This window comes from Cebidichthys violaceus, unplaced genomic scaffold (genome assembly GCF_023349555.1).
Source record: "Cebidichthys violaceus isolate CVI_PGR_0920_01 unplaced genomic scaffold, fCebVio1.0.p SCAF_29, whole genome shotgun sequence".
NCBI lineage: Eukaryota > Metazoa > Chordata > Actinopteri > Perciformes > Stichaeidae > Cebidichthys > Cebidichthys violaceus.
Genome location: NW_027176472.1, coordinates 4,656,414 through 4,682,314, shown reverse-complemented (window position 1 = coordinate 4,682,314; position 25,901 = coordinate 4,656,414). Strand labels below are relative to the sequence as shown.

The 25,901-nt window shown below is 41.8% G+C and overlaps 3 protein-coding genes across 3 annotated transcripts; 1 reads left to right on the top strand and 2 right to left on the bottom strand.

The window, feature by feature from the left end:
• The first annotated feature begins 822 nt into the window (after window positions 1-822).
• On the top strand, window positions 823-4,495 carry LOC137880757 (complement C1q subcomponent subunit B-like). The gene is made up of 5 exons (XM_068722279.1): window positions 823-943; window positions 1,789-1,954; window positions 2,629-2,860; window positions 3,439-3,553; window positions 4,160-4,495. The coding sequence occupies exons 1-5, from the start codon at window positions 941-943 to the stop codon at window positions 4,370-4,372; spliced, it is 729 nt and encodes a 242-aa protein (XP_068578380.1). The 5' UTR covers window positions 823-940; the 3' UTR covers window positions 4,373-4,495.
• Window positions 4,496-5,205: 710 nt separating this feature from the next.
• Window positions 5,206-6,613, bottom strand: LOC137880766 (protein SPMIP1). Its single transcript, XM_068722291.1, has 4 exons — window positions 6,366-6,613; window positions 6,034-6,229; window positions 5,577-5,679; window positions 5,206-5,468 (listed from the first exon to the last, which is right to left on the bottom strand). Exons 1-4 carry the CDS (start codon window positions 6,518-6,520, stop codon window positions 5,350-5,352), a joined length of 573 nt encoding a protein of 190 aa, XP_068578392.1. The 5' UTR covers window positions 6,521-6,613; the 3' UTR covers window positions 5,206-5,349.
• Window positions 6,614-10,084: 3,471 nt separating this feature from the next.
• Window positions 10,085-21,344, bottom strand: ywhaba (tyrosine 3-monooxygenase/tryptophan 5-monooxygenase activation protein, beta polypeptide a). Its single transcript, XM_068722278.1, has 7 exons — window positions 21,235-21,344; window positions 16,727-16,887; window positions 15,726-15,866; window positions 14,279-14,402; window positions 14,014-14,177; window positions 13,406-13,501; window positions 10,085-12,669 (listed from the first exon to the last, which is right to left on the bottom strand). Exons 2-7 carry the CDS (start codon window positions 16,877-16,879, stop codon window positions 12,613-12,615), a joined length of 735 nt encoding a protein of 244 aa, XP_068578379.1. The 5' UTR covers window positions 16,880-16,887; window positions 21,235-21,344; the 3' UTR covers window positions 10,085-12,612.
• Between the last annotated feature and the right edge of the window lie 4,557 nt (window positions 21,345-25,901).

Here is a 25,901-nt window from a genome sequence, read left to right as displayed (position 1 = left end):
AGAAATGTGAATGCAATACTGTAATATATTATACAGTATGTTTGTTATTACAGACAAATCAATGTGTGATTATATTTTAATGTTATAGTATTTAATATGAAGTAATTTATCACACTGTTTAATTAAGTTAATGTTTATTTATAACAGTGTTGCCCAAACGTCTTTTACGTGGAGTCACTTTTTAAAAATGATAAAATATCTCAACAGGCCAACCGTGAAAAGAGAGAATTTGTTCGTAAATTAACATTCACGACCATTTTTACTGCCATTGTCTTGAATATGTAAACCAGCGATCAACAAAAGACAAAGTTTGATGAATCAAAACTGTGTTATGCATGTGTTGTGTATACATGTGTTAAATACTTAATGCATGTATACATAAATGAGAGCAAATAAATGCATTTAGTCAGTTAACAGGTTCTTGTTTTCTTCATCAGTAAAACAAAGAACGTACGCGACCCTGTCGTATTACAGTCAACGTTATAAGTAAGCTACAATTATCAGAAGGATACGATCATTCAGGCTCCCTCGTGTGGCTCAAAAGGGTTCTGCAACTATTATTGTTAAATGAAAGACTATGGAAATGTGTAAATAAAATCCCCCTGCAACCCACCGACGGGTCCCGACCCAGTCTTTGAGAATGTTTTAAAACATATTCCTTGTAAAATGTAAGCCAAAACATAACTAAATGTATTGCAGTAAAAAGTGAAATATTTATCTAAAAAAAGCAGTACTTGAGTATTTGTACTTTCATTCATTCCACCTCTAACCAGAGGTAACTTGTTTCAGTGAATCAGTATCTTAAAATCATGATTACACCAACATGCTCGCTTGAACTGTTTCACTTCCTGTTTATTTTTGTGCGTTTCTTTCCAGACTGAGCCGCTGCCATCACTGAACAGCTCTTCATCTCACTCCACCACGAGACGAACGGCTGCAAATGGTGAGACTTTTAATGTTCTACAGAACCAAAGAACAGGCAGAGAAAGAAACATGTGGATATAGACCGGGAGAGGAGAATCTCGTATTCAGCATCGGTGACACCAGAAGGGGACGCTCATTGTGTTTAACCTTTAAACATAGTAAAGTTTAAGTTGTTGTTAGAGTGTTTGTCGGTCTGAGCTTTAACATGTCTTAAATTTAAATGCACACATGTATTTTCTTTAGCCAGTAATTTGTCTTAAACTTCATTTTATATCTTGATTTTCAACATTGTATATTGCATCATGTGTGAGTGTGCGTATGTATTTATATATATGATTGGTGGATAACAGGCTAAACTATTCATACTATTACAGTCCTATAAGAACAATTTCAAATTTTCTGTTGTCAGATAACTATTCAGGAATGTACTATTCTGTGTGCTATGTGGATTTTACTGATACAATTTCAAGTGATTATGATTTAAATGAAATTAAAAGACTGCGAAACTCAAGACCATTAAGTCAGCTAAATGAAAACCAGTAGATTTTCAGAATCAGAACCAGTTTTATTGGCAGGTATGTGTACACATACCAGATATTTGACTCTTATTGTACATAAACAGAAAGACAGAAATACAGCTAAAAATGCTGAAAACTAAAATAAACACACATTTCGCTTCCATACCAGTAGGTGAAAATATATACTGTATAACAATACAACAGGAAACAACAGCAACATAGAATGCGTATAACTCATAACGACTTGTGTTTTTAGTTAATGTTGTCTTCGGGGTCTGAGTTTAAAGTTGATGGTCCTCCTTAGTGACATAAACGAGATTCTGTGTGTATCTGTGTGTTGACTCAGGCCCCCCGGTGGTTGAGCTGCAGTACTGCAGTGTTTCTGCTCTTGGCTCACGTCGCTCCAGTCGTCACACAGTCCTGCTATGGGGGAAGTCCAGGGATCCCCGGGATACCCGGCACCCATGGGCCCAACGGCAACAACGGTGGCAAGGGAGAGAAGGGGGACCCTGGTGAGCTCACACCGAACAAAAGGACATATCAGCTACTTTTGAAATGATCTTTTCACGATTTTCTTTACATCGTTTTAATGTGAATCTCACTCATGTGTCTTTTCTTTTTTTAAACATCTGGCACACATATATGACTGAGCCCTGAGAGCTCAACATTCTGCAGCTCAAAGTTTTCTCGTAAACAAGTCAAAGTTATATTTACATTTTAGCTCTAACAAGCATTTTGCGCCACACTAAACATTTGCAGAGCAGTTTTCTTTCCTAAAATTATGAAACCTGCATTGTTTACATAAAGCAGTCTTCTTCTTTCCTGTCTTTGTTGGTAACATTGTCGTGTTGTTGTTGAGATAAAATGATTTTGTTGTATTTTTTATATATATATATATATATATATATATATATATATATATATATATATGTATATTCTAGATTCCTTATTTTCTTATTATTTGCGACACGTTTTTTATGTTTATGTATTGTGAAATTGTTGAAAATATTACTTTTATTTTTACTGTGTTTTGTCTTTATGTTCTTTAATTTGAGTGAAAGAGCTCCAACATTTCCTCTGAGAACAATAACATTGACGGAGTGTTGTCTGTCTAGATTAATTATAGTTTTTAAGTATCTCTCACCTTAGTGTCAGTTCACAGTAAAGTGTGTCTCTGTACGAGCAGGTGAGGCAGGTCAGCCTGTCAGGGGCCAGAAGGGGTCGCCAGGTCTGTGGGGCCCCCCAGGACGGCCTGGGCTGAAGGGGGACGTGGGTCTCTCTGGGCCTCCCGGTCCTCCAGGCCGTGTGGGGGAGAAGGGAAGACCCTTCCAACAGTCCAACCAGCAGAAAACCTTCTTCTCCTACAAACGGGAGATACCACAAATCCCGGAGTTAGACACCACCGTCAACTTCAACAGGTCAGAGCGGTGGAGGGTTAACGCCACAGAGCATGAGAGGTGTTTGATGTGATGTATTTCCTGTTGAAACGAGATGATGTGGCAGGTTTCATTTGCAGCCTGTAGTCATCATTAAAGCCCCTAAAATAGAGAAATCATTAAAACGTGTTTCTCTGCAGCAGGCGAAGGACACGGACCCATAACTTAACGTTACCACAAGGAACTTTCATTTTGTGTTGATTTTGTGGCCCCCTGTGGACTAAAGCTGTAGTGTCTCTGAGCACCAGACTCCCTTTAGAAAACCTCTCATTTTGCTGCAGCAGGGTCTGACAGTCTGACCCGCTCAGTGCTGGTTCTGGTTCTCCCGTGCCTCCCAAATGACCTCTTTCAAACGCAGCAATCGTCAGTTGCGCGACTTGTTATTTACGGTCGTTTGTTGTTTAGTCTCCCTCTCTGATTGGCTACCACTCGTTGCTTTCTTTTCAGAATTTGTTCAGTTTATTTCTCATGAACAAGGTTGGTGGAACGTTGGTTGGGTTAAATATTTCAACGCTGACGTTCTTTTGATGGATGCATGTTTGTGTAAAAACTTCCCTCAGTGAGATTCTGGACCTGGACGAAGAGTTTGAAGGACACCCGCTGACAAACGGGACGTTCACGTGCGTCGTCAGAGGGATCTATTTCTTCAGTTACCACGTTTCAGCAAAGAGCAGAGTGAGTCTGAAGAGTTCGTCCTCACAAAACTCATCTGTCGCTGTCTTTCTAGTTTGTCCGTCTCCTTCTTCTTTTCAGATTTGCTTCATTTTGTCCTCAAGAGACGGATTTAGTCATTTCATTTAATTCAATATTTTTTGTTTCGCTCAAAATCCCAAATTTGCCTCAGAGGGCTTTTCAATCTGTACACATACGACATCCTCCAACACTAAGTTCAGTAACTAATAATACATGATGTATTAGATATTAGTTTAACGTTGACATGAACTCTACTTCAACCAGCTACTATATTAGAATACTCCTCGCACCGTAAAGCAGAACTGAACTGATTTTACATTGTGGTATTGGTACTTCTACTTTCAGTAAATTATTAATAGAGTACTTTTTCCACCACGGCATTTAACCAAAGTTAAAACATTTCCAGGGAACCTTTAGGACTTTCATTTGGAGGCTTTAATGAGCAGTTACTTTGCAGATTCAGATTAATAAATTATAATGTATTATTATGGATTATTAAGATACCCAGCAGTGCATGAAGTAGTTCAAATCAGCCCCAAACGTTTCTCCAGACCTGAGTACTTCTTCTGTGTACTCGTACCGTCCTAGGTGTGTCTGAAGCTGGTGAAGGGCAGCGACGGCGACCTGACGCTGTGCGACTTGTCCGAGGGCTTCCTGGTCACCTCCGGCTCGGCGGTCCTGGAGCTGCGGCCCGGGGACACGGTCTCGCTGCAGGCGACCCGGTACAACAACTTCGTGACGAGCCAGGGCAGCACCAGCCACATCTTCACCGGCTTCCTGATCTTCCCCACCGCCCAATAGAATCCACCCGTCCTTCTGGTCCATTCGTTAATGACATCACAGACTTTTTATGGAGGGGGCGGTATATATGTCTTTTCTGTAACAGTGCACACATCAGCAGAATGAATAAAAACTGGCTCAACAGTGCTGCCTTCAGTGGTTTTGTGTATTTTACATTTTAGCAACCTTTCCGATAGACGTAGGTGTTCGTTTTTCTCCCGTCATAGTGAATAATTCACCAACTTTTAAGGTACAATCTGTAATCCAAATATTAACAATATCAATTGTTGACAATCAAACAATCCTGGCTCTATAGCTTTAAGTCAAAACACCGTTGTGTGTGAACAAAAGTGTGAAATATCAGCTCATTTCAATATTAAATAAGATTACACTTTATTTAGTGATACATCCTTACAACAGGAACACAACTACGCTGCCTGGCTGAAGAATAATGTAGTCAAAACGTTTAATATTTAATATATTAAATATTTATATCGGTGTGTAACACTTCCTCCAGTGGTTGAAAACACTGAGGTATCAAGTGAACATCTCTCTGACTGATACCTGGCCAGGTGTTCATTAATCATCCATCACACAGTATCGGTAAACAGGAAGTAGAGGATCATCATTCACACAAAGACTCTAACCCCGTCATACATATTACAATTTAAAATGTGTAACATCCAACCAATCACTGCTCTTTGAGATGTTTAACATCTGACACTAGTGTCTAAAGCAAATCACCCAAACACTAAAAAGCGTAGAAGGGAAACCAAACAAAAGAATGTTTTAATCTGTTGAATAAGATTACCAAGATTTTATATCCAAAAGTTGCCATTTGTCGTGATCCCAAAGCAGTTTATAATATAAAACCCCTCAAATGAGTTGAGCTGGTGGCACATTTGGGATTAAAATCAGGGAATTTAAAACAAACATAAAAGCCCGTTTTGAGCTACGCTCTCATTAAAGAGCGCCCCCTGGTGTCCGGAGGCCGAACTTCAGCCCAGCTTGTCGGTGGCCGACGGGCTGCTGAACACGCCGTTCCTGGCGTAGAAGGTGTTCTTCACCACCGACGACTTGGCGCGGGACGGAGTCCTGTAATCCAGCGCGTAGTCACCTGAGGATCCAGGTAGACACCGTTAATCTGGAGAAAATAACTGAGAATGTGTAGAGATATGAAAACACAGATATTCTCCATTGCTGCAGGTTTGGGGCTCTAGCTCACCCAGCCTCCAGCCGTACTCCCAGGACGACAGCAGAGGAAAGTCAAACTTCTCCTCCGGTCTCATGAGGCCACGTTTCTGCAGGTAGAGTCTCCGCCCCTGACCCTGCAAGAGAACCTCTAGTTAAAGATCACTGTTAATCACGCTACGTTTAAACTTCAGCGCAGGAGTACATGAATACCGACCAACCACATTATGAAACGTCTGATGTAACCGTCGGCTAAATGTCTTAACAGACGCATTTCCAAATATTAACTTTATCTACACTTTGGATACAATTTAAATCCTGTTTTTGCATAAACTGTAACAATTGAAGACACTTTGGTTTATGCATATGTTACGGCTGAACGTGTTCCCTGTGCCGTCGTCCCTTTATTCCCTCTCTTATGAAAACCGTCAAATGTAGAAGACATTTTAAACCAAACAGAATGTCCGGTTTAGTGTCACAAGGACTCGTACGTGGTGCGAGGAGTCCTGGTAGAGAGCATGTCTGGTCTGAGGAGAAACTGGCCTCATCAGAGGGGCCACATTGAGAGGGCCGTCTCCTTCCAACGAGACCACAGGAGGACCAGGAGGAGCAGGAGGAGGAGGAGGAGGAGCAGGAGGAGAGGCGCTCTGCTTCTCGGTCGTCCTGCTGACGGGAGGCAGGACCGCCCTGGTGGGCGGAGCATAAACACGAGATCATCAGTAGTCTGCGGGATACATTTGTTTGGTTTTACACAGAGTTTGTCACAGCGCTGCAGTGTTACATGAAAACTCTTTCTGACGGCAGCTTTAATGAAGCAGCTCACCGGGGCAGCCGTGTCGGCTCTGTGCCGTCGTCGGTGTTTGGGGCGTCGCAGCAGGACGGGTAGAGGTTAGCGTAGCGGCTCTTCCAGGCCAAACGGGTCAACATCTCCTTCTGGATCTGCTCTCGGTAGCAGTTCTGGCTCTGGGTCGTCAGCATCGCCTGCTAGAAAAAAAAAAAGCTTCATTTGGCAACACAGTTTTACATTAATCTCCATCTTTTTTGAGACAAATGGAGTGTTCCTCTACCCTGCTTTATGGTGTGTTTGACTCTAAATGGAGCATAATGTACTAAATGAACATCATGCTGTATTGAAGAAGACTGTAAACTAGAGATTGAGACCATAAACTCATGTTTACAATGTTTACTGAGGGAATAAATCAAGAGAGAAGTAGAGTCATTTTAGACTAGACTTCTATACAACCAGAGGAGTCGCCCCCTGGTGGACACTAGAGAGAATGCAGCTTTTAAGACACTACTGAATGGGCTTCACTCGGCAGAACCGGAGGTTGCCGCCTGATAGAAATTCTTAAGGCTGTTTGTTTGTCCGTTCTGGGCTCCTGTAGAAACATGGCGGACTGCATTAAGAGGACCCGCTCCCTATGTCGATATGAAAGGCTCATTCTACGCTAAATACAACATAACTACTCCTAGTTTGAGGCGATTATCCCCCTCATTGTTACACACATATGTAAAGACCTGAACTATCACTTGGACACGAATGCAGGTCATTATTTTATAATGGAGACAAATTCAGACAAAAGTGAAACCGTGGACATGAAAATAAAGAGTTGCACTAATTTGTTTGCTTATGGTCGTCAGTATGGTTAATTTAAAGTTGAAATAAAGTTGTAAAAACCAAAGAGAAACAACAATAAGCACAAAGTGATCTCTTTCACGAACATAAAGAGGAAAAGGTTTTTGAAAACCTGAGTCGTGTCGTCGTTTAGACGGCAGAGGCGCTGAAGTCTCTTAATGAAACGATACGTTAAGATAACATAAAACATCTTCATTTACCTTTAGTCGTGCCTGAAGCAGAGCTGTGGGTCAGCTCCTCACCGAGGAAATGAGATGTGGATCAGATAACATTGTGTAACACCAGGAAACATGAAACATGACACACACACACACACACACACACACACACACACACACACACACACCTGAAACTAAATCCTTTGTGAACGCTTAAAGCCTTTAACCTTTGATGAACAGCGCCTCCTGTGGCCACAAATGGTAATTGTATCAATTTGATGTTTGTTTCTTTAATAATGAAATCACTGGACAAACAGTTTTAGAGTGAAAGGAGACTCATATCAGACAATAATAAAGGTACTGCCTACACCCAATATTATTGTATGAAAAATATATTTTTAACAATTTTATACTCAAATTTCAATGTCATTCCTCTACCTGTCCACCAGATGTCCCCAGACCTTCCCACCTCCACCAGTCTGAGACCTGAAGCCTCAGGAACAAGACGCAATTGTCAAATAACTTTTTCTCGTTTTTACCAGAAAAAAGAGACAAGAAAAAAGCTTTAGAAAGCACAAATTAAAAAATTCCCGATTTAAAACCAAAATAAGTATAATTATAGTATGTTATTTATATTTAATGAAAAAGTTCTAGTATATTATGCACTGAAATGTCATACAAAATCATACTATAGTAAGAGAACAATCCAATTAAAACGTTATAGTATGTAGTATGTCATTAAATATAGCATTACCTGGTCATAGTTTAGTATTGTATGACTTAAAACGAGTATAGTACGTTATACATAATGCCATAAAAATATCATAGTATGTCATAAATGGTCATAAAAGTATCTTATGTATTCTATGTCATAGTATATTGTGCAAAATGACCAAAAAAAGTTGTATAGTTGAATAGTATGCCATTAAAGTCATTTTCTAGTATTTTGTTAAAATGTCATAGCAAATTTACTACTATGTACTGTTATTCAACATAGTATAGTATGTCAAAAAGTCACTAAAAAGTCATCATTTTGTATTTACTTAAACATGTTAGTGTAGTATGCTATCAAAAAGTAATATATAATTTAGTAATAGTATGTATAGTGTATCATAATGTAATAAAAAGTCATGATATAGTATGTTATACACAATCTCATTAAAAAGTCAGATTATACTATAGCATTCAAAATGCACAAACAAGAGTTGGAGCATATTATGCCATAAAAAATGTCATAGTTTAGTATGTTTGTAATAGCAGCAGCTGGACAGGATGCTGTGGGCGGTGCAGAGACTCAAAGTCCATGAGGAGACTCCTCCTCGTCCCGCGGGAGGAAGAACAGCCGCCTCGCTGTCGTCGTCAAAAGTCGTTCATATTGTCAGAATATAGGATGGAATTCATAGTATTTTATGCCATTAAAATGTCATGAATGTCATGTGTGTAGTTTGTCATTAAAAATTAAACACTTACTAAAGTCCTTGTAAAGTATGTTAATATAAAAAAAATATAGTCAGTACGTCTTTAAAAATGTTTCATGAAAGAGTGCAGTGTGTATCAACACGGTATCAAAAAGTCAAAGTATCGTGTCTTAAAAATGTAATGCCTTAAGAATGTCGATATAGTAGTTCATTAAAATGTCATAGTGTAGTATATCATGAAAAGAAAATGATTTATCATGCAATAAAAAGTCACAATAAAACTAGTGTAGTATGTGAAAAAAAATAAGTCATATTGTAGCATAGTATGCCATTAAAATATCATAAAACATATATTTCATTTAGTCAAAAAGTCTTCCTGTAACGTTGTAATAGTCATAGTACACTGTCAGTTATATTATCATAAGCACAGACCCCCCCCCCCACACACACCTTTGGGACTTGATTAAATCACTTTACATTCTGGCATTTTGCATTCGACAGTGTTTTAAAAACTGTCGAATGCAAAATGCTGCAAGATAAGTTTAAAAACCAGACGTCATCCAGTAGATCCGCCTTCTGTTATTCTGTTTGATATTTGCATTTCTGAGAGGAACCTGAACTCTACACGTCCACGGATCCACTGCATGTCATAACATGAGATCCAGTGGTTCTTTGAAACGTTCTTGAAGAACCACAGGATGAAAGCAATGTACTGCTGTGGAACAGCAAAACGCATTTTACACACCTAAAAGAAAGGCTTATGTAAAAAATAAAAGAAATACATATGTAAATATAAGTGTATAAATATATATTTAACTATAAATACTTAAATATATGTATATATTTAAATATAAATACATATATGTATATATTTATACGTATATTTAAACATATATATTTATATTTGAATATACAGTATATATAGATATAAATATATAAAATCAGTTCAAGCGTATACTATATTTAGAACATTTCTACAGCGTTGCCGTTTTCTTTGTCCTCCCAAAGCCACCGGTCTCCGTTGACAGAAACACTCATTTCAACCTCTCAGATCACGGGAGTTGCTGGTTGAGCGCTGCCTCAGTCGGTGTTTGTTTTCCCGTGTTCTGGGAGGTAGAAAGTGTTTTTGTCAATGGCTCTAAAGACAAAGACTTCAGTTCCCTCTTCAGGTGTCCAACGTACGTCCAGATGCTCTTCATCTCATACTAACCCCAAAAACAACCATTCCTAGTGTAAGACTTTCAACTGGCTTTGCATCTTCAATCAGAAAACTGAGATGAAGTTGAATAAACATGCGTCATTACCAGCTGTGATAATAAACAGAACAGGGTTGATTCGGAACTGATAAAACCTTTATTTCACTTTAAATTGTCTTTTACATTTTTGTCCTGTTTATAACATGAAAGGTGAAACTAGAGTTGGATTTTTTTTTTTTTAAAAGACATAAACACAAATCTAGTATTACTTCAATAACCAGGGTGGGGGAGGGGGTGGGGGGGGAGGTGTTGAAGGTTTTTTTTAATTTTTTTTTGTCATTTTGTCAAATTTTTTTGGTGTTCTTAAGCTAAATCTAAATTGTCACAACCACGTGCGCGCTAAGCAATAAAACCGTCACAGAAGCAAACGTTTTTTTTTTTGGGGGGGGGGGGGGTATTTTTTTTTTCTTTCTTTTTTTATTTTAAGCATAATACTGGTCAGTAAAAACAAAATTATTTGAGATACCAGATATACAGACAGGCTCGGTGCCACATTCACTACTGCATGGGATCATTTTTTGTTTCCTTATAAAGCGTAGAATAACTAACTGTTTGTTCAGCTAACGAGAAAAAGAGCAGAGGGGGGGAAGGGGGGGATTTTTTTTTTTTTTTTAACCTTTTGAACTTCAGTGCATGAAAACATTTGTCCTCAGCTAAAGAAACAAAACAAACATTGAGACACGTGACTCGTCTACAGCTAGAGAGTGGAATGTGGAGATGGTGAGTGACAAGGCTATTGTGACACTGAGTGGATCGGCCCTCCGATGATTCTCACCGTCTGGCTTTTAAAATGTACCATTAACTGACGGACTGTTTCGTTTTTCTGAATGCAGCCCAAAAAAAGAAGACGAAAAGGATCTAATAAAAAGAGTCTCCTCGACACGAACGCGTTTTATGAACTTTAGCCGCGATCCAAAACGCTCTCACTTCCGCTAACAGATGATTGGTTGATCGGCTGCCGGGGAGATTCGGCTCCTTCCTGCTTCCTCATTAATTTTTTTTTTTTTTTTTTTTTTACAGTTGAACCAATTTAAATAAGTCCACTTGTTTAACCCTAAAGAAAAACCCGCGTTGGATTTGGTTACAAAAAAACAAACAAACAATAGATTCCGTTTCCAACTCTCCTTTTATTTTGAAGGGCAGTTAGCCGAACTAGTCTAACTGTCCTGTGTATTTTGGAAATGAGGAAGCTGGAAGTGTCGATCCACAGAGTGAACACGAGTAGATCTACGCGGTGAGGAATGACGGCGCGTCTTCAGATCATTCAGAGGTAAGTGGAAACTTTATGTAGACTTTAGGGGGGGGGGGGGTACCCAAAGATAAATGTGGACAGCAGCTGACTGTAACGGCTTCAAGGTTTTCATTGCAAGCACCGGTGTTAACTAACGACGACATCGACAAAAAAAAACAAAAAAAAACGTTTTTTCCAAAAGACAGATTTACAGTTAAGCTCTAAAATGTTTTACAATTTTACAGTTCTCCAAAAACCGGAAAGAAGAGTTTGATTTGTTAGAGAAAGAAAAGAAAAGAAGAAAGGGGGAAGGAACCCGTTTCAGACAGCAGGACTGACGCTCATCCCAATCGTCTTCTCAAACTTTAAGATGGAATGTAGGACTTCTGTTCTTTTGTTACGTTTTCAAATCAGCTGGCGTTGAATGAACCTCTGGGCCTCAGTAGAGCGTGAACTGGTGAGGGTTTGACTGCAGCAGGTGAACTGGTGAGGGTTTGACTGCAGCAGGTGAACGCTCTGTGTGTCTTTAGGCTGGTCAGTGTCACAATACGGCCTTGTGGGAGGACCCTTCTGTATGAACCTCAGCTCTAAACACACCCCCTCCCATCCCAGTACAGGGCTGGTGTTACCGTCAGATCGAGGAGCAAGGTGGAGGAAAAACTAAGCATCACAGTGTTTGTTGAAAATAAACGGACAGTTTAATAACCTTGATGTAATTGATGTTGTTGTTGTTGTTTAAAGTGGAATAAAACCAGCCATTCGCCAGTAACACTAAGAAAAAAAGCCAAAAGAGAAGGGATGGACAACTAAGCGTTAACTCACTAGAGCAAGGAGGAGAGGAAGGGAAGGAGGGAGGGGACAACTATATAAGTGCGTTAACTCAATAGAGCGAGGGAGGGGGGGCATTAAGGAGAGAAGTTAGGAGAGAGGGAAGAGGAGAGAGGGAAGGATGGAGGAGATTAAAAAACATGAATTAATTTGTATAATTTTTGGATAAAAACCCTCCCTGCGTGCTAGAAGACGAGACCGACCCGTGGGTTAGGACAGTCCTGGAGTGCCATGACCAAAGGGGGGAGGAGGGGGAGGAGGAGTTTTAGGGTGATGGAGTAGTTTCTCTTTTCTCACCCCCCCCCACCCTCTCCATTTCTTTCTGTTTTCTGATGATCTGTCTGTGGAGGTCGGGTACTATTCATGCTGTTGGTTATACAGAAGGGGAGTCGGGCTTGAAAAAGGGGGATGAACGGGGGATGACCGGGGGGAGGGGGGATGTTTTAATGTGTACGAAGAGAAGGAAGAAGAGGAGAGAGAGAGAAAGAGAGAGAGAGGAGGAGAGAGAGAGAGAGAGGGGTCGTAGGTCAACAGTGAAGTGCTCTAGTTCTCTCCGTCGCCGGTTTCGCCCTCGTCTCCCTGGTTTTCTGATGTCCACAGCTGAGGAGCAGAAGAAGAACATTTGGGTCATTTTTATACAATAAATCACATCTTCACTAAGGTTGGACTCTCTATTACCTGCGTTCTTAACGAATCCTCTGAAAAGACCCAAACCAACCATGAATACACCCTACGGACAGGTATCTCATCACTACCCCTAGTGGTACTGTGGAGTACTGCAGGGAGTACTTGAGATTAGTTTGTAAGTTATGCAAAGTTCCTAAAACAATCATACCATAAGTTCAATAAATAGTAAAAAGGTCAGTTTGATGAACCTCATGATGACGGTAAAAGTTGTAGAAACACTGCATCAGAGCGCCAAATTTGGATTAATCCGCCGCTGAAAATAGTCCCCGAGAGACACACAACTTCTCTCCTGTTTGCCAGAAACCACGGCTCAGCTGTCGTAGTTCATACAACATTAAACAGTGTGTAGTTGTGTTTTAATCCACACAGCTGTGTCTGGCTTCTTCAGACAGGTCAACACAAAACAACTGTACCTCACACATTTTACAGCTTCTTTATCGTTGAACTTCACCGCTAAATGTTCTGGATCCTTCATGTTTTACTATCATGTAGCTGCTGGTGAAGTACGGTACAGTAATAAACCTTTTAATAGCATGTATGTGTTTATATGTACTCGCCGTGTTTTGTGTCTTCAATCTGAGGAGAAACCCAACAGACTGAACTGTATGACGACACGTATTCATGATCAGCGCTAGCAGTGGTTACTCACAGTGAGGTTGTCCCTTAATAGCTGCATGATCAGCGTGCTGTCTTTGTACGAGTCCTCGTTCAAGGTGTCGAGCTCAGCGATCGCCTCGTCGAAAGCCTGGAGGGGGGAGGGGAAGAGAGAGAGAGAACGAGAGAGAGAGAGAAAGAGAGAATGTCAGTGGTTCCTTAAAAACACATTCACATGAAGGTTCGGTTCCATCACTTTCTTTGCTCCGTGTTCTCAACATGTAAAGTAAACAGGCGGCAACCTCCGGTTCTGTAGAGTGAAGCCGCTTCTTCACGTGTTGAAGCTGCATTCTCTCTAGTGTCCACCAGGGCGCGACTCCTCTGGTTGTATAGAAGTCTAGTCTAAAATGACTCTACTTCTCTCTTGATTTATTCCCTCAGTAAACATTGTAAACATGAGTTTATGGTCTCAGTCTCTAGTTTACAGTCTTCTTCAATACAGCATGATGTTCATTTAGTACATTATGGAACATTTAGAGTCAAACAGACCATAAAGTAGGGGATGATTTAGGGGCGGGGCTACACGGTGATTGACAGGTCTAGCATCTTCAACTAAACCCAGCTCCGTGAAGCTGCAGGTATCCAGCAGAAGGCACCACCCACCTGCTTGGCCAGGGTGCAGGCCTGCTCGGGCGAGTTGAGGATTTCGTAGAAGAAGACGGAGAAGTTGAGGGCCAGACCCAGCCGGATGGGGTGCGTCGGCTGCATGTCCTTCTTGCTGATGTCGAAGGCGTTCTGGTAGGCCTGCTGAGAGTTCTCCACCGTGTCTTTAACACAAACACACACAAACACACACTGAATCCCTCTGAAGCCATGTGTAACTAGTTCTTAAGAAGAGACCACCTCCGGGTGATGAACACACACTCACCCTTCTTTGAGTCCCCAGAGGCCACCTCCGACAGGTATCTGAAGTAGTCTCCTTTCATTTTGAGGTAGAACACCTTGCTCTCCGCCTGAGTCGCATTGGCAATGAGGAATTTGTCGAGCAGATTCTGAAACACAGAAATACATATTTAAAAACAAACAGGTCAGCGGATTCTGTGTCTTCTACAGACGCACAAAGAAACCGTACAGATGGTTTTAATGACCTTCCTTTGCACAATGAGCCCAGATGCAGGAGAACATCCTGGTATTGTACACTGCCTGAGACGTGCTGCACAGTAAGCTAGGACGGGTATCAGAAGACACAGACTGACCACATGTGTCCAGCCTGCGGTGCTCCGGTCATGAGCAGCTGCTGATGTTCAGAGTCTCCGGTGGAAAAGGAGCTGGAGCCGGTACCGAAGAGCTTTGAGACTCAAGACGCGTCGCTACGCTAACATAAACCAATCCAGAAACATAAATAAATAGATCGGGTTAGAATATAACAGTCTGCTTCCTTTGTAACATCTTCTAGCTGAAGGTGAACAACATATTCGGGTCCTTCTGAGCTTCCCGCTGCCTTAAGGATGCCGCGTCTCCTCACCTCATTCCTCCTCATCGCTGCAGAGGCTTCCAGTCTGACCTTGGAGGATATTATCAGAAGAAGAAGATTTGATTCTGATCTGATCCTGTAAGGACCTGACAGACTGAGGGTTCTTCAGAGAGGCTTCAATCGAATCAAAGAGCCAAACGGTTTCCAACTTTAAGGAAAGCGTGAAGTGAAAACAGAGCGATGGCAGCGCTGAGCAGAGCAGGGAACCCCTAAAGACCAGCTGTCATTCGTCACACATCAGACACAACTGAAGCGGGCCTTTTGCCCGTTGACGCAACGATGCTCGCGGTACCAGAACCACCTGAACACCCTCACTGGCTGAGGGTCACACCCTCCACATGGTCACTGTCGGCTCTTTCCCCGATGCCCGGAAACGACCCGACCACAGAAGAAGAACAGAGAAACCAGACATGCACTCCTAGTGGCTCATCACCGATGAGTGACAGCAGCAGATTTTCTCTGTGCTTTGTGTTTGTTACTTTTTGTAATTCTAGCGTTTACATCAGAGCTAATGCACCGGAAAATAAAAACGACTCCGTCTGTAAAATCCTGTCTCGTGATCACTTGGTAGAGTTCTGACAGCTGACGAGCCGCTTCACTCAAAACTGGACTTTCTGGATCGTACTTCATGTTGTTCATCACGTCCATCCGAAGAAGCGCTCCACGGCTCCCTCTAGAGGTCAGCCTGAGGTAAACATCTTGATTCAAACCACATTTATCCTCACTATTATCGAGAGATCTTCCTCGTCATTTGCAAGTGTTGATTGTAAAAATAAAAGACCAAAAAGCAGGAGGCAGCTCTTAACAGCTGCTGTGAGCGTGGTACCCCCCCCCCCCGTACCAGCACGTCCTGGCAGATCTCTTGGAGTTCGGTCTCGATCTTCATGCGGTACTCTCGGGCCATCTGCTGTTTCTTCTCGTTCCCCTCCGTCTTCTGCTCGATGCTGGAGATGACGCGCCAGGATGAGCGGCGGGCCCCCACCTGATGAGACGACAACAACAACAACGTTAAAATATCACTCGCACACGCACACACGCACGCACACACGCACACACACACACACACACACACACACACACACACACACACACACAAAATGATTTCACTGCACACTTTGCAGATCAGATGTCAGGGTTTTATTAAATCCTCTGAGATGAATGCAGAGCGATGAAATAATGGGAACATTTTTACATCAACCTCAAAAAACGTACGTATGAATGAATGCCTTCATAAGACGTAATAAAGAATGAACATGTCACTTAGATCACAAGATGATCTTCAACCAAATTGGCCTCGCAACACCAGAAAACAAACCCCATGTCGCCCGTCTTAGAACAGAGTACATGAGATAAATATCCTCCATGTCCATGAAACAGGTGCTGAGGACGACTGCATGGACACACGTTTCAATCAAACCTCGGTGATGAACAGAGCGGCGCTGGGCTGCTCTTATGTAATGTGAGCTTTTATAAATAGACGATAAAAATCTTCATGAAAATCTAAACCGAGGCTCCAGAAGCAGAACATAAAGAGCAGAACTCTGACCGCCGATGAGCCGAGAGACGCTCCCAGCTGACGGGTATTAAAATGCACAGATCACTGTTGGTGACGGGGCTCAATGCAGCGCTGCCTTACAGGCACAGGTGGAGTTTACTCTTTATTATGACGAGGACAGCTTTAATCTTCAGCTCAGCTCTATGGAGGAAACATCCATTGATCGACTTAAAGAAAGCGTGAGCTCCGCATTGAACCAAATCATCAACGGTGAGCATCGCACAGTGGTGTGGACTAATAACAGATGAAGGGGTGAGCCGTCGGGGGTGGGTGGGGGGGGTGCGTACCACGTTCTTGTAGGCGACGGACAGCAGGTTGCGCTCCTCGTTGCTGAGCTCCAGGCCCTGCTCCGTCACCGCCTTCATGGCAGCCGCCATGTCGTCGTAGCGCTCGGCCTGCTCGGCCAGCTTGGCTTTCTGCACCAGGTCGTTCTTATCCATTGTTTAGGCTGCAGGGGGGAGAAGAAGAAGGAGGGTTAGGAAAGACCAGAGTCAGAGTTTGGACTCAGGAGCTCCCATTCACCAGCTGGAACGAGAAAAAAAATAAGGTTAGACAAGAGAGTAGAGAGGAGACGAGAACGATGCAAAAGACAAGACCGGAGAGGACGCGATACAAGTAGAGCATGCCGGAGATGGAGAACATATTGAGAGGAAAGGGAGGAACAACCAGAGCACTGGGCTAGAAGCTCAAACAACCATATAGATGATGTGAATAACTAGGACTCTTCCAGTAGAGAAGTCAGCTTAAAACAGATGGACAAGCACTTTGAGATGCAGCTAAACTATGGAGAGCAAAGATCATCTTGTGTTTCACGCCTTTTTAAACATTCACCAGTTAGTTCCCCGTTAACGAGAAGCAAAATGAAAGCAAAACGGACGTCCCCATGAGCAAAGCAAAGCCCTCCCGGCGCCTCGTTAGATGTCAAGAAGCCTTGCAGTGAGAGCTGCCCCAGTCCTCACGTCCCCGAGGGCTTCTTCTACTCGCAGGACGGATCTGTAGGTCTAAGTAGGCCACGGCCTCCGCCTCACGTCTACCCAGCAACCCTCCGCTGGGGGCTTCAACCGGCTTCTGGATTCATCTCGTCACGTCGTGCGAGGACTGCTCAGGAATGAACCGACCCACCGACACCAGAACACAGCCGTACCCTCACATCTGCGCGACACCGCGTTGGACACGTGTCCGGTTGAGAGCAGCGACCACCCGTCTTCCACCAGAGGGACATTTACTCAAACACCACCTCGCTGGAGCGTACCTGACTTCTGACCTCCCTGTTGAAGGAGGGTGGGGCTTCCCTACGGAGGCCAAAAGAGGTGAGGTAATCTATGAGCTTCATGTATTCCTCTCTTCTTTCCTACAGTGAGCGACAGACCCGCGTTGAAATCAGCACAGAGAGGTCATTAACGGAGGTTGGAGAAAACCCCTTCAAGGCAGTCCTCTAGAAGCACTGCTGCAGCTTTAACTCTGGGAAATATGCGTTTTATTGCATTCATGCCCCCCCAGGGTGATGTGCAGAGCCCGGCTTAAGCCCGACTGTCATAAAGATCCACGTTTCACTCGGCTTCACGGTTCCTTCTTCAGACTGGGTTCAGCGTTCAGTCTTCTTGCAGATGCTCGGTACAAACGATCTTCTGCACCGCAGACGTTATTTGGGGCAATGTATAATATTAAGGAAAAAAAAAAAAAAAAAGATCTCATAATGATAACTTGATCAAACTGGTTCTGTCATGCATAGAATGCTCATCATGAAGTCTACCACAACGCCACTAGATGGCAGCGGTGTTCTCACCGTGACATTCAGTCGAGGTGGTTCAGCTGTGGCTCTGATGTCGTGTTTCGTTTAATTCATGGAGTCAGATCAGCGCTTATTCTTTACTTCAACTGCTTAAAATATTACTCAGGCAATTCAATCGTTTTTGCTTGTGAGCAACTGATGATCATCAATAAATCAACCTACCTAACATCACTTCATATTTAACATTATGTCTTAATATCTGTGGTTGTAGCAACAAAGGCTGATGTTGTGATCAACCAATGAGACGGACCTTAACGAGCTTCTAGTGTGAATTTGGGATCAATATAAAGAAGCAACTTCATTCATCTGGTATTTCACTTGCCGGATTAGAAAAGTATCGACACGTATGACAGCAGGACCCGACTGAAAAGATGGAAGCAACTCAACATCTTCAGGTCATTCACAGTCAGCTCCTGCTGCCTCTCATGCACTTCCTGTAACTACTGGTCTCACAGCTCCAGAGCCGATTCAAGAAATCAATCATTTGTGGACAGTGAGTGCGCTTCCATTCTTTCACCTAAAAACTAAAATGCGTTCATTACACATTCAGATACATCCCGTTTCCGGGACACCGATCAGGAAGAATCCCTGAAATCCCTCAGATGTTCATCACATCAACAACTGGAGGAACATACAGTTCAGTGTTGGTCACTCAAGTATGGATCTGAAAGTGAGAGGGTTCAGCAGCACATTTTAAATCACATCACATCAGAATTAAGAAGAAAAGACACACCCAGGTCATTATCATCATACTGTAAATCAATAATCAAGACGCCCGTTGATTTGGAATTGAAATACTAGAACCAATGGTAATTATGGGAAAGGTGGCGTTTATGTCTAACAAGCTCAGAATTACCATAACTTAATATCTAACCTCCTCATGTTTAACTTTAACAGTTGAACGATTGGCAGAAAAATTCAGCAACTTTTCTCATTTAAGTCGCTTTTCACGCAACAAAAAGAAGACCCCCCCCCCCCCATCATTTGCATGATTTAAATGATAATATCTGGATATTTAGCATGGACTACGTCAACATGGGTTCTGGGAAACTGTAGCAGGCCATTTACGGCTCCGATACATTACAGAGCGCACTATTAAATCAAGACAACAACCAGGCGATCAGTCAGTGAAAATAAAGATCAGCCCGACTACAGGGACAGTTTGTTCTTCACCTGAGAGAGGAGACAGGGTTTATATGACACCTTCAGAGAGTGGAAGGCTCAGGTGAGTCCACCAGAGTCTAACTTCTACTATCAGAACACTTTACAGCCCCTCACTCCTTCATGGTGCATGATAGTGAGGCTACGCTTTCACGATTCCACTCCTCTTGACAAACAGTGTTATTGAGATTAAAAGACCTCTTCCTGTTTCCTCATCTCTCAGGGTTAATCGCCTGAATTATTTCAGTTTTATTGACATGGTTTTTTATCGCGACCACTGATTTTAAATCACTGAAAAAAAGGAGCACGTGACGTTGACAGGTGATTTAAATGAGCACAAACAGGAACGTGAGCCCGGTGTGAACATGAACATGGTGAACGCTTCTTTTTTTTTATCAGCATCGATGAAAAGGAAGCGAGTCTTCAGCGGCTGCTGTCATGTCGACAACCGTGTTGTGCCTCCGAAGCTAATCGGAGTTAGCATTTAGCAAAAAAAAAAAAAAAAAAAAACGCCGCTCGTTGCGGTTATTAACAAGTAACGGTGAAGAGACGCGTAAATAACCGCCGCACGTCGGTTTAAAATGGATCCAATTATGGCCATTTTTCGTCACACTACCATCGTCTTGGCACGGTACCGATACACGCAACACTACCAACGTTACCGTCTTACGTTACAGCTAGCTGACTACTAAAGGTTAACAGGCGTATGCGCACCGAGAGAGAGAGAGAAACAAAAATGGGGTTCACCATCTTCAACAGTCAGCACGAAAAAAATATATATAAGACACTGAGCCCCCCCCCCCCCCAAGCACGCTTAGGAACAAGCCCACCAGGCCGTGAAATGTTCCGGTCGTGTCGGTTTGTAGTCGGCCTGCCATCAAACTACGCCCTCCTTGTCGCATTCCCCTGCGGAATTTTTAAGATGGAGAGATAGATTACCGCTAGCGTTAGCATGCTAACAGAACGTCACCTAGCACGGCCGTTGGCTTTCGGTTAGCCCCGTTAGCTTAGCTAGCTAACGGGAGCTGACCCAGTTCAAATCGGAACAGCGATACATTAAATGTGCCGAGCTGTGAGCGGAGATAGCTGGATTATTTTAACACGTAATGTATTCCCGTGTATCCGCTGTCCTCTGTCGGCTGTATGATGTGGAAAATAATTAAAATATAAATCGTATTTTGAGAGGAAAGTCCCGGTGAATTAGGGAGGGTGTGTTAGCTTCCATGTCGGCTCACTACGCCATAACGGGGCTAAGCTAAAGACATTTACGTTATTAAATTACGCTGTTTCTGCGAAGAATGAGGCCAAGATATGCGTCAGGTTGTTCTGGGTGTTGTCAGTAGCTCAGTATTGTAGCTTTACATTAACCACCGTGTAACGTACTGGCTGTACTTTAGCATTAGCTGCTATTAAAAAAAAAAAAAAAAAAAAAAAAAAAAAAAAAAGCTGCTTTCTCGACGGCTAAGCTGTCAAAATGGCCAAACTTGCCGCTTGCTTCTCCCTCCCTACTCGGTAGCGTGGTCGCGGGCCTTCAAAAAAAAAAAAAAAATGAACGACCTAAATGCACGTTATACAACACAAAGAGCCCGCGAGACCTCTCGACAGGTGCTTTTTTATGAGTTATTTATCGCTATATTTTGGGCTACAAAGTCTCGGCCTAAAAATCCTCGCAACCCAGCCCCAAAACCCACAATAGGCACCTTCCGCCGCAGAGGAAAGGAATAGGGGGGGGGGGGGGCGCAACCGCTGGGGCTTTTGCCGTTCCACCCCCCCCCCAAAAGAAAGCGTGTCCTCACGCTGCGATACAAGACAAGAATCGAGCATTATTTCAGGTGAACTCACATTTTAACGCGAACAAGGAAATCCCGATTGTGTTCTCTGAAACGATGGGAGTTTATCAAGCCGTCCTCCGCTCGCTGCTCAGGGTATTCAGGGCAGTACCACTTCCGCCTTCGCTCTGACACTTCCGCTTCCTCTGAAACCCCACCCCTCCCCCCGCCGGTGTCCATGGCGACCGCGCCAGGGGGTTTCCTGAGCATCTTGCGAGGGGCTTTGACGTCAGAGAGAGAGAGAGAGGGAGCGAGAGAGAGAGAGAGAGAGAGAGAGAGAGAGAGAGAGAGAGAGAGAGAGAGAGAGCGAGAGAGAGAGAGAGAGAGAGAGAGAGAGAGAGAGAGGACCATGGCAACCAACCGCTACGGGATGACGTGCGCCGGTCTCCGTGGCAACTGTCTCCACGAGTTCACCATCGTGTCAGCTGACACAGCTCGAGTGGGTTTTTTAAATTTGTATTCTTCTTCTTATTATTTTCTGGTCAAACCCTCAAACACGCAGCCCATCTTTAACAATCAGTAACTTAAAAAATAAATATATATATTTTCCGCATACTTTTCTCTGATTTATTTGTGAATTGTATCATAAAAACAAACAAAAAATACATTCAAACAGATAAAAAAAGTAAATAATGGTATATATATATGTATATATATATATATATATATATATATATATATATATATATATATATATGTATATATATATATATATATATATATAAAATAGACCACTGGTTTTTAAATTTTGTATTATTATTATCATTTTCTGGTCAAACCCTCAAATATATAGTGATATATATAATATAATGCCCATCATTAACCATCAGAAATTTGAAAAAATATATATTTCCCATATACTTTTCTCTGATTTATTTGTGAATTTTATCATAAAAACGACAAACACAACAAATAGAGTAGAACATTCCTGGGGTGCATTTTCTGAATGTAAACAAAAACATTTCTCTGAGGCAGATAATATGTCCGACATCTTCACACTAAAAATGAAACATGAGGAGAAACAACTCCATCGACTTTGACTGACGTTTGAGCTTCAAGCACCAGTGATGTGAACACAGAGTCCAGCTCCTCTCGTCCCACCGGAGTCCTGCTCTCTGTGCTGCTGTCCGCCCGCCATGTTTGAATACCCACAATGCCTTGTGTTTCTCTTAGTGAGCGGTGAACCGAGAGTTCAGACAATTGTGAATCGTAAAATATTGAGTCACATAACCGTCATATTTGCATGGATTCTTCTTGTTCTTGTCTCAACAGAACTAATCTGTCAGGGACCATTTGGTCATGTAGATCATTTATAACAAAATTAAGTCAGTTCTAAATGCTCACTAATCGATGAGTTGATCAGGCGAACGAGACGCAGTGAAAGTGAAGAGCGACACAAGAGCAGACAGCTGGTCCATCAGCAGACAACCAGGAAGTGAACAATCAGTCAATCAGTCAATCAAAACAGCCGGTGACATCACAGGTTATTGATTGGAAGCAGAATGTTGAAGTGTAACTGATTGATCGCTTAAAACCTTTTGCTCTTGCTGTGCTCAGTGTGTGTGTGAGTGAGTGTGTGTGTGTGTGTGTGTGTGTGTGTATGTGTGTGTGTGTGTGTGTGTGTGTGTGTGTGTGTGTGTGTGTATGTGTGTGTGTGTGTGTGTGTGTGTGTGTGTGTGTGTGAGTATAGATCTGTAAATACTGTATAGGCCAGTGAGTGTTTGTACTCACATTTGTACATTTGTGTTTGGAGGGATTACTGAAGTGGTCCACTGAGCCTCTGTGTGCCGAGGACGACGACAAAAGATTCAAAACGTCTGCAAAAGACACGCAATGAGACTACAAAAGACACGCAATGGGACTACAAAAGACACGCAATGAGACTATAAAAGACACGCAAAGAGACTACAAAAGACACGCAATGAGACTACAAAAGACACACAATGAGACTACAAAAGACACGCAATGAGACTACAAAAGACACGCAATGAGACTACAAAAGACACGCAATGAGACTACAAAAGACACGCAATGAGACTACAAAAGACACGCAATGAGACTACAAAAGACATGCAATGAGACTACAAAAGACACGCAATGAGACTACAAAAGACACGCAATGAGACTACAAAAGACACGCAATGAGACTACAAAAGACACGCAATGAGATTACAAAAGACATGCAATGAGACTACAAAAGACACGCAATGAGACTACAAAAGACACGTAAAGTGACTACAAAGAGATGCAAAGAGACCAGAGGGAGACCCAAAACAACGATAAAGAGTCGCGAAAAGACAAAATAAAACCTCAAATGACTAAATAGAGACAAAAGGAAACTCAAATGACATCAAGGACCAGAGATTGACCCAAAATGACTACAAAGAGATGGAACACAACTACAAAGAGATTCAAAAAAGGACTACAATGACAAGCAAAGCAACTACAAAGACACGTAGAACAACGACAAAGCCATTCAAAAACTATTACAAAAAGATGTAAAGCAACTACAAAGAGATGCAACACAACTACAAAGAGATGCAACACAACTACAAAGAGACCCAGAAGAACTACAAAGAGACCCTAAATTACATAAAGAGACGGAAAGCGACTACAAAGAGACGCAAAATGTCTACAAAAATATGCCAAACAACTACAAAGAGACCCAGAAGAACTACAAAGAGGCACAAAATGACTACAAAGACACAGAAAAAGACACCAAAAAGAACCAAAACACTTTTAAAAAGTTGCAAAACGACTACAATTAGACATAAAATGAGTACAGAATAATTAAAAAGACTTGCAGTCCTTAAACATACACATACATATTGTGTAATATTGTTATCAAACACCATTAATGTGAAGAAGTAACTTCATGTCTTTGATGCACAGCAGAACAGTTTTCCTGAACAGTTTGTTTTTCCTCTACTGAATATAGTGAAGCAGATCTCTCAGTAAAACTAAATCAAAACAGAAGCAAGTATAAACAATGATGTGTGATAAACATCTGTCACGTCTAATACTTGCATTTACTCACACAAGTCCTGAAGTCATCAGAGCTGCATGCTGCTGTATTTCACTGTAGCGACCACTAGATGGCAGTGAAGTCTGCTGCTAGTTTCTCTCCAGTGACTCACTTTAGATCAAACGGTTGATCTCTTGAATAATAATACTGGTACACTGATATTTATGATGTTCAGAGTTTCATATTATTGTAATGGTCTATCAGATCCAGGGAGGAATGAGGACTAGCTATAATTATAGATACGACTATCGTACGACTAATATTAATATAAAACAGTAAAATATATAAAACAGTTCTGTTTTTGCTCGTTATTAATTAAGGAGCATTAAAAGGTAAAAACAATATTAAAACAAATACAACAGAAAGTAAAGAAAGAGAAAAAGGAGAAACTTATAAATAAATGTAAGAAAAACTTTTCTGTTAAAATGCTTGTAATCTTAAACTCTTCTTCTTCTATTTTATTCATGCAGCACCTTAATAAGTTAGTTTTTAAGGACTGCATGTCAACATTTAGACATTTAAAATCTACAATGAGACGGTTACAACAAAAGCACAATTCATCCAAATGAAATACAAAAAGAAAACAAATAAGAGACGCTTTAACTCAAAACATGAATACTATATACAGTTGTGGTCAAAAGTTTACATACACTTGTAAAGAACATAATGTCATGGCTCTCTTGAGTTTCCAGTTATTTCTACAACTCTGATTTTTCTCTGATAGAGTGATTGGAACAGATACTTCTTTGTCACAAAAAACATTCATGAAGTTTGGTTCTTTCATGACTTTATTATGGGTTAACAGAAAAAGTGACAAAATCTGCTGGGTCATGAACACATTCGGTTAGTTTGACCCTTCAGTCAAACAAGCTGCAGACGAACACGTTTCTCCGGCAGCTTAACCGGTCTGCTGTGACCTAGAAGTGGATTCAATTTAGACCGTCGTGACGCGTTTAATCTTAATATGTTCTACATCCATTTTTGGAAAGGACGGTCCGACTGAAAGGTTTCAATCGACGGTCTATTTTAAAAAGAAGTACTTCCTGTTCAATTTCTTCTTCTGCGTCATTTGAATCTCAACTTCTGCAGAGACTTGCACCGCAGGGTGTTCAAACCAGCAGCCTATAAGAGAGTTCTGTTCTGAAACTGAGATAATATTCACGTCACAATCAGCTTCATTAGACAGCGATGAGTTCACGCTCAATAATCTGACTCTTTGTTGTTGCTCTCATTGTTCTCATTGACATCTCTGTGGCCGACGCTACGCTACGATTGGCCGAGAGTCAATTAGGATGGAAATTCTTATCGCTGCATATATAGACGAGCTGACACTAACCCACGTAATCTGTGTTGACAGCACATCGTCCTCATCGTCTGCTCTAAACCCCCACAAACCCTTTTCAGTCAAACATGAAATTGAATGAGATTATCGAGTCATCTTATTGCTTTTATCTATGAAAATGTCCCAATTAATATCGCGGACAGAAGTTAATGTCAATCCAGGAAGTATGTTCAAATTAGTTTTTGTCTGATGACTTTCGTCACAGTTCATTACGTTGAATGTCAATTTAAATCAGTTTAAATATATAGTTTTGCATATACATTATATATATATATATATATATATATTACTTTCCTCCACATCGCCAAGACTT

Excerpts from the sequence above, each read along its gene's own strand:
- LOC137880757 (XM_068722279.1), top strand. Across the intron at positions 2,861-3,438 it reads ACCACCGTCAACTTCAACAG|TGAGATTCTGGACCTGGACG; the intron begins GTCAGAGCGGTG and ends AACTTCCCTCAG. Across the intron at positions 3,554-4,159 it reads ACGTTTCAGCAAAGAGCAGA|GTGTGTCTGAAGCTGGTGAA; the intron begins GTGAGTCTGAAG and ends GTACCGTCCTAG.
- LOC137880766 (XM_068722291.1), bottom strand. The coding sequence starts at position 6,520 with ATGCTGACGACCCAGAGCCAGAACTGCTACCGAGAGCAGATCCAGAAG. Across the intron at positions 6,230-6,365 it reads GAGCCGACACGGCTGCCCCG|GGCGGTCCTGCCTCCCGTCA; the intron begins GTGAGCTGCTTC and ends TCCGCCCACCAG. Across the intron at positions 5,469-5,576 it reads GGAGTACGGCTGGAGGCTGG|GTGACTACGCGCTGGATTAC; the intron begins GTGAGCTAGAGC and ends CTGGATCCTCAG.
- ywhaba (XM_068722278.1), bottom strand. The coding sequence starts at position 16,879 with ATGGATAAGAACGACCTGGTGCAGAAAGCCAAGCTGGCCGAGCAGGCC. Across the intron at positions 13,502-14,013 it reads CCTGCACCCTGGCCAAGCAG|GCTTTCGACGAGGCGATCGC; the intron begins GTGGGTGGTGCC and ends TCCCCCCTCCAG. Across the intron at positions 12,670-13,405 it reads TATTAAGGGACAACCTCACT|CTGTGGACATCAGAAAACCA; the intron begins GTGAGTAACCAC and ends TCTGCTCCTCAG.